Genomic DNA, 8623 nt, shown 5'->3' with positions numbered 1-8623 from the left:
AGCCGCTGCTCCCGCTCATCTTTTCCAAATGGCGTTAATGTTATTTGCTCAGTAAATGCAGTAGAGACCTGCACTCCCACGGGAGTATATAGCGGGACCCGAGGCAACCGACTGCGGCGCGGGACATAACTTGATGGGCGAGTGCGGCTGTTCGGGACGCGGGAAAATAAAATGATTCGCGGGACCCCCGCAAAATAGAAATAGGCTATCTAAAAAGCAAATATTGTTATTAATCTATTGCACAAAAGCAGCAAGAACAACTAGTATATAACTTACAGCTATGATTAGTAAGTACAAGAATAGGCAGTCATCAGAGGTTAGAATCCACTCACTGCTCAAACATTCTTGCACAGTGCTGAATATTGCGTGCTCGCGAATTAAAACACACGAAGTGTAGACATTGTGAAAGATTCATTGTGCATAATATTCATTGTGTTAGAGCTTTATGAGATCGCATATGAACTGAGATGTCAACTTTAGCTTTGTCTACTTGCATTCTGCTATGGATACACACAGTAGCTCATGCTTGCTCTTCTGTTAAGAATAACAGTGGTTTGTGAATGTTGATGCTTAGCCTATATAACAAATATTTTATCAGGAGCGTTTATGCTGGGGTTTTGTGAAATTACGAGATGTTACAAAACTGTTTCATGTAAATTCAATTGATGTACTGAAAAAAACTATATAGGTTACTTTTATGTGGGCAGGAGCGGGACAAAACATGAATGTCGAGGCGGGAACTGAACGAGATAAACATATTTCTGCGGACGCGGGACTGAAAAATACGTCCTGTGCATGTCTCTACATGCAGTGTTAAAATGCCCCCTATTGGTTAAACTCTGCATCAAACGTAATATAAGCATGAAGACGTAATGTGCACATGAAGCGACCTGTCAGAAACGACTTAAATGCTTGTTACCACATTTGATAATGAATCGAAATAATCGCAGGTCTTGCGATTTGAAAATCGCACCCTTTCAAATCGCGATTTCGGTTTAAAAACGATTAATCGTGCAGCCCTATTTCAGTATCACTGTTTCGTTGGTTTCAGAGCTAGCAGAAATCTGGGGAAAGGACTACCTTATTTATGTGCTTTGAGAAATTAACAGATTTAAAATAATTAATACATAATAAATAATCAAATTAAAATTATATAAGATTTTGAATGTTTTTTAAAGAAGTCTCTTCTGCTCAGCAAGCCTGCATTTATTTGATCCAAAGTATGGCAAAAACAGTACATTTTTATAATATTTTAGTTTATAATATAACTATTTTCTATTTTAATATATTTATATATAAAATGTAATTTATTCCTCTGATTTCAAAGCTGAATTTTTAGCATCATTACTCCAGTCACATGATCCTTCAAAAATCATTATTATTATGCTAAAAACAGCTGAGTAGAATTTTTTTCAGGTTTCTTTGATGAATAGAAAGTTTAAAAGAACAGCATTGATCTGAAATAGATCTTTTGTGACATTATAAATGTCTTTATCATCACTTCTGACCTTGCTAAATGAAATGATTAAATGATTCTATAAGTTCTTTCCTAATATATGATATAGTGTATAATGTTACAAAGGCGTTTCATTTCATATAAATTTGCTCCTTGGATCTTTTTATTCAACAAAGAATCCTAAAAAAATGTACTCAACTGTTTTAAATATTGATAAAAATGTTTCTTAAACAGCAAATCAGCGTATTACAATGATTTCTGAAGAATCATTTGACACTGAAGACAAGAGTAATGATGCTGAAAAATTAGCTTTGATCACAGGAATAAATTACATTTTAAATATATTCAAATAGAAAGCAGTTATTTTTAATAATAAAAATATTTCACAATATTACTGCTTTTTTTCTGTATTGGATCAAGTTGGTGAGCAGAAGAGACATTCAAAATCCTACTGTTCAAAAACTTTTGACTGACTGTATTTATGACTAGGTTGCAATTCAGTTTAAAACTTAAAAACCGTGACATCTCAGACCAAAATAAAGAGGGACGTTCATAAATAATTGCACAACAGCAAAGAATTAAACAAAATCATCCTCATGTTGTTCCAAACTCGTAAGACTAGGAAAAATCCAACACAAACAGTGATATTAAGATATTTGAAACATTCTCTCATTAGTTTTGTCAATGCGCTAAACCAAATTAAGCGTTAACAAGACTTCTGAAGAAACACAAATGATTAACAAATTTATTTTGTCTTCATTTACATAAATATTGATCAATGCACATATATAGAGAGCATCTAATATGGTAAACATTGTAAATCTCTTAATTTTGTGTTGTGTTCTATAGATAAACAGAAGTCTTATGGAATTTGGAACAACATAAGGGTGAGTAAATAAGACAAATGTTCAGTTTCTTAGTGAACTATCCCTTAAAAAGATCACAAAAGCATACCTAAATTATTCCAGTGACTGTAGAACACATATAGATCTTAAAAGAACACCTAATGATCTTAAAAGTTACCATAACCATCCATACACATGTAATTGCAATCTGATCATACAGATTTCAAGTCATCAATGATAAAATGATATTTACTCCCAGTCTTGCCGCAAAGTGGGAGCTTGACTCAGGACTTTTACAGTGGAATGAAATACTCAAAATAAAAGTTAATACTAATACAGATAAATATTACAAAATGGACAATTTCTGGCTGAGATTTGTATCACCTTTTACCACATGTTTACATCCAGACTGCGGTCTGTTGTTAAACTGACACACCCAAGTTCCTGGATCTCAGGTTCTTTTCATCCACACTGCTATTGGTAAAACAATATGCCCCGCCCTCTAAGGAAACAACCAATCCGGAATGAGAGGGAGTAACCGTGCGCCACTCTCATTGGTCAGATTCGTCTATCCATCAAAAAGTTTGACATAGTGTAAACACCCATCAAAAAGAGCTTTTCATCGCTTGAGTGCTGACTGAACGTGTTTCATTGAACCACAAAGTGGATTAACCTGAGAATATGGCCAGAGGGTAAGAAAATTAGTGACAATGGATGTTTAACGGAGTTTCCGTTTTGTGCTTTAAATCAGCCGCCTTAAAAAGTTGGGTTGACGGTATTAATTATGGATATTTATTGTGGTTTTAAAATTAAAATGACTATGATTTTGCTAAACTATAGCATACTGTAAATGTAATCGAGTCATGATGCAAAGTTCTTAACTTACTTTTAACGCGCAAACCGGTATAACATCCGGTGCGTATTAAATCTGCGTATTAAATTTAAGGTTATAAAACAGATGCGCACAACGACAGCTTTGTGTTTTTTTATTTATACAATTTTTTTTCGCCGTTATTGCTGTGTTGAATTTGTTGTTTTAGTTGTACAAGCGAGTTTTGTTTGAAGTAGAGGCGATGCCACAATTACAAACAGTTTCCAGATGCGTGAAACTGCTGCTGTAACTCTCTAATATCGTCATGATTTTTCCTTAAACCCGTGTTTTGTGAACGGAACTGAACTTGACAACCAGTTGTTGTGTTGTGTTTTAAGTTAGGGTGACTCACATGGTTATGAGCTGTGTGTCCTCTGAACGTTTTACATCTAATCTTCTGAGCTTCCCGTACAGTTTTGTCGTTCGTAACACAAATGCTGCTTTGAACTTTAGCTAGTTGTGAAAAAAAAAAAGCACAGGTAAACTCGCATCTTCATTGGGCTCGTATCAAGTGTGATTAGAATTTCCGGTTTCCAGAGAATAGAAAGCAGTCTTGACCTCGGGTATTTTTCATATGTGACCCTGGACAGCAAAACCAGTCATAAGGTTCAATTAAAAATCTAAATACTGAGAAAATCGAAGTTCTAGCAATGCATATTTCTAATCAAAAATTAAGTTTTGGTATATTTACAGTTGGAAATTTACTAATTCTCTTTATGGAACATGATCTTTACTTTTGGCATTGAAGAAAATCTTTTATTTTGACTCATGTGTTTTTGGCTATTTCTAAAAATATATCCACGCTACTTAAGACTGATTTTGTGGGCATGGTCACATTTATATTTTAGGTCGAACCTGTTATTAAACACAGTTGAAAACACCTTAATGTAGTCTATAAGGTATTCTAATACATAACAAAGTACAGTTAATACTATTTAACTACTTGTTAGGAATGTGAAACTTGTTGGACTAGACTTTTTAAAGATTTCTTCTTTTTATCATCTTGCATAACCTTTGGACATTGTCATTAACTCGTGTAGATAGGTAAAGATAGATAAACTAATATAACCCTTAAAATAACAATGGGAGCCATAATAATAATCATAATATTTACTACAGTTATTATTGTTGTTGTTAAGACATAAAGTTTAATGTCATACTTTCTCTACTGCAGTCAAGGCATCAATCAGGAGCTCTCAGAGCTGCTGAATGAACTGTGGAAGCTGGATGTGAACCGCATGAAACCTGGAGAAGACTATAAAATCAACCTACAGGTAGGTGTTTGTGGGAGGAGATTGTTGTATGAATTTAAGTAGAGTTGAATTTTTATTTAGTACTGACCTGAATAAGATACTTCACATAAAATAAGTTTACATATAGTCCACAAGAGAAAATAATAGTTGAATTTATAAAAATTGCCCTGTTCAGAAGTTTACATACACTTGATTCTTAATACCGTGTTGTTGTCTAAATGATTCACAGCTGTATTATAATTATTTTTTTTAATTAGTGATAGTTGTTTGTGAATCCCTTGTTTGTCCTGAACAGTTAAACTGCCTATTGTTCTTCAGAAAAATCTTTCAGTTCCCACAAATTTTTTGGTTTTTCAGCATTTTTGTGTATTTGATCCATTTTTTTTTACACTAATAGCTGAGGGATAAAATGCTCATTGATGCTCAGAAAGAAAAAAAACATGCATTAAGAGCCGGGGGTGTAAACTTTTTCAGAATGAAGATGTGTAAATTTTTCTTATTTTGCCTAAATATCATATTTTTTCAGGTAGAACTGCCCTTCTGAAGCTACAGAAGATACTTACATGTTTCCTAGAAGACAAAATAAGTAAAATGTATCTTGATCTTCAAATTCAAAAAGTTTTCACCCCCGGCTCTGAAGCATCAGTGAGTGTTTGAACCTTCTGTAATAGTTGCATATGAGTCCCTCAGTTGTCCTCAGTGTGAAAAGATGAATCTCAAAATCATACAGTTAATGTGAGAAAGGGTTCAAATACACAAAAGTACTAAAAACCAAAAAAATTTTGGGACCTGAATGATTTTTTCTGAACAGCCAGTAGTGTAACTGTTCAGGACAAACAAGGGGATTCATCAACAACTATCACTAAACAAAAAACACAGCTGTGGATCATTCAGGTAACAACACGGTATTAAGAATCAAGTGTATGTAAACTTTTGAACGGGATCATTATTATAAATTCAACTATTTTTTCTCTCTTGTGGACTATATGTTAACGTCTTTTATGTGAATTATCTTATTCAAGTAAGTGCTAAATAAAAAATAACATGCATTTTGTATGAACCCTCTTATTTAGGTCAAACAATTAACATTTTGCAGATTCCAATAGGTGTATGTAAACTTTTGACGTCAACTGTAATTGCATCATAATATTTTTCACATGTGATTGCAGATGACTTCATCAATCAGTCATTTATAGTGCATTTGTTTTCTCGCAGGGGAAGGCTGGATTCGTAGCTGAAGGCAGTAATCATGCCAGGGACCGCGCTAGAGCTCCTCTCTTCTCCTATGTCAATGAAAGCAAGCTCAAAAGCGTTGATACTTATGCTCGTAAGTAGCTAAGCACCATTGTTATACTAATATGCTTTTAATTGCAAGCTTTAAATTCCATTCTCTCAAAATATAAGAATACCTGTTTCAGTTTTTATTAGTCACTGATCTTTTTTGATCTGATGCAATGTATGGCAGTGTATAAAGTGTTTAGGCATCTGTTTTATCCACTTTGTCTCTTCTCAGATTTTATAAATCTTCTGGACAATTATGAGATGTCTACAGGAGTGGCGGAGCATGTGACAAAAGAGGAACTTCAGGAGAATCATCTTTTCCTAGATGCCATTCTGAAGACAGAGGTCATGAAGGTATCTTATCACTCCCTGATCACTGGTTTTGCCTTGCTATTTAGTAATGTCATGTTTGAACATGTACAAATTTAGCAACTTAAATGAAGTAGAAGTATGCTTGCTTTTGGCTGTTGCCTGACCAGAATTGCAAAGTAATGCTAAAATTACCAAACATTTTTATGTATGGTTTAATAAAACCATACGTTTCCTATAGTTTAATGTGTTGGATGGTAATTGGACAGTGAGTATGGTCATGTGAAACTAATGTGCAAATAAGCTTTGTAGTGCAGGGGTGGTGGTCCAAGGAGGGGACTGTAACAAAGTGTAAAGACATGATTCTGCAAACATTGCTGTACTAGTGAAGAGAAATGATATATTCTTTCAGTTCTTTTCTGATTCTTGCCTTCCAGTGTTCCCACAGCTTTTTAGTACGCAAAGGTCTAGCCCAGTCTGATCCAGCTCAGTTTAAGAGCCAGCTCTATGATATCTGGTTTAAGCTCTATCGCAGAGACAAAAGTGGAGGGTGAGTTTTAATGCTTCTTTGAACAGGCTAACATTCATCACTGCATTTAAAGCCTCTAACCTGAACTGTGTTTGTTAGATTAGTAGCAAACATACAAGATTGAGGCTTATGTGCTAATTTATACATAACTGATCTGCCCATCTCTCTTTCGTCCTTGATTCAGTGAAGATTCCTGTGGATTTGAGCATGTGTTTGTTGGTGAAACCAAGCATGGTAAAGAGATGATGGGCCTCCACAATTGGGTCCAGTTTTACCATCAGGAGAAACACAATCATGTGGACTACAAAGGATACAAGGCCAGAAATAACAAGGACACGGTATTTCATCATTTTAAATTCTTTGACAAAGAATATAGAGGGTTTGCAACGTCACGAGTTGGTCGGTGACCTGGATGCGTGGCCATATTGCAGATACTCGAATGTAAACAAAAGCATTGATTGCATGGTTAATGTACTACTGAATACGTTGTTCTGCTAATGTATGCTGTCTAAACTATGGAAAAAACACGTCGAAGCTATTTTGACAAACTAGTTAAAAAGTTAATGGGCGGTAAAGATACGTATGAGCAGTATTAAGATATTAGCCTAATATTTGACCTACCTCACTGGAAGAAATGAGAACAAACACGAATGTTGTCGAGATTCTTGCCCTGGAAATCCTACGCCAGTTTTTGCTCCCTTTTCCGTGTTTTGTTATAACTTTTGGCAGTCAATAGTACTCCAAAAAATGTTTCTGGTCCGACTGATTAGTACTGCCTAAAACATGTAGTAATTAATAATTGACCATTTTCAGCAGCAATAATGAGCAAACTATGCAGGTTTCATACGATTTAGTGGCATTGCTTTACGTTTAGTGATGCCAATATGGCCAATTGATGACCCATTGTGAAAACACTCTATAACCATGGTAATAAAGCTTTGTGTACATTACTCAGATCATTTAAAAACTGTTTAAATTTCACAGCCGGACGAGGACGATCACGTCTTGAACCTGCAGTTCAGCTGGAATGGCCTGGTCAAGCCGGTCGGCAGTTGTTTCATCGGCGTCAGCCCAGAGTTCGAGGTGGCTCTCTTTACTATTGTCTTCTTTCTGTCTAATGAGCGTGTGACCAATGTTACAGTGAAGGTGGACGAGTACCTGCTTGAGATTGTGGTGTACAGATTTGGCCGCTCCATTGGAACTTCATACCCTAAAATGATCAGCAGCAACAACCGGGGTTTCTAGATCTTGCTGCAGGGTCGTATCTGGTACGGTTTGGAAAGAGAGCTAACTTAGACTAAATGTGGTTGATAATAATCACTACTACAGTTTGAGGTTCTTAAATACTTAGTCTTACTAAACTATTAGTGTGAAATATATGTGCTTTCAGAAAAACTGTCAGATTGCAAATTTTCCGTCCAATATTGTTAGGAATCAAGTGTGTAATGCTACAGTCATGTGCAAAAATATTGGAACTCATCTGTTTGCTCTATTGCAGCTATTTTACATTAGATGCACTAAGTTTCATTTCAAAGAATGTACTCATTTTATTATGATTTTTTTAAACGCTATACTAACAGTGATTTATGCATAGATGTTTTGCATAGACCCATCTAACTGCTACAAACTTTTAGAAATAATGTTTTTTTGTTTATTGAGCAAAAGAGTTACAAATCAGAATTGAAATGCTTACGTGTATTTTATTTTATGAGACTTAAATCATTCTCACTTCTTGTTAGTAAAGTGTACTCAACTGCACTAGATGGAGTGGAATGTGGAAAATGAAGAATATCACTTAAGTTTTTATTACTTATCCGTCCTTGAAACTCTATAGCATAAAAATAATGCGCAAAAATCATTTTGCCTTTTTTGATATGTAATGGATACTTTGAAGTATGTACTAAAATGCTGCTGTTACAGTAAAATATGTGCCTTATGTTTGCAATAAAGACCTTTTGCATTGATATAACATCTTGATGTATTTGTTTATTTATATGTATTCCAGCACTCAATTCCAAATTTAAAATGATTTCTTATTCACAATTTCTGAAAGCTCTGTTGTAGATTGTATTAGTAACT

General features: G+C 34.7%; 1 protein-coding gene across 1 annotated transcript; it reads left to right on the top strand.

Moving 5' to 3' along the window:
• Positions 1 to 2901: 2901 nt before the first annotated feature.
• Positions 2902 to 8513, top strand: LOC141333319 (uridylate-specific endoribonuclease C). The gene is made up of 7 exons (XM_073838300.1): positions 2902 to 2993; positions 4347 to 4446; positions 5641 to 5752; positions 5939 to 6060; positions 6453 to 6565; positions 6729 to 6882; positions 7529 to 8513. Exons 1-7 carry the CDS (start codon positions 2983 to 2985, stop codon positions 7787 to 7789), a joined length of 873 nt encoding a protein of 290 aa, XP_073694401.1. The 5' UTR covers positions 2902 to 2982; the 3' UTR covers positions 7790 to 8513.
• The last annotated feature ends 110 nt before the right edge of the window (positions 8514 to 8623 follow it).

The sequence above is a fragment of the Garra rufa genome, chromosome 4 (genome assembly GCF_049309525.1).
Source record: "Garra rufa chromosome 4, GarRuf1.0, whole genome shotgun sequence".
NCBI lineage: Eukaryota > Metazoa > Chordata > Actinopteri > Cypriniformes > Cyprinidae > Garra > Garra rufa.
The sequence above is the reverse complement of the archived record's forward strand: the minus strand, read 5'-3'. Positions and strand labels throughout refer to the sequence as shown.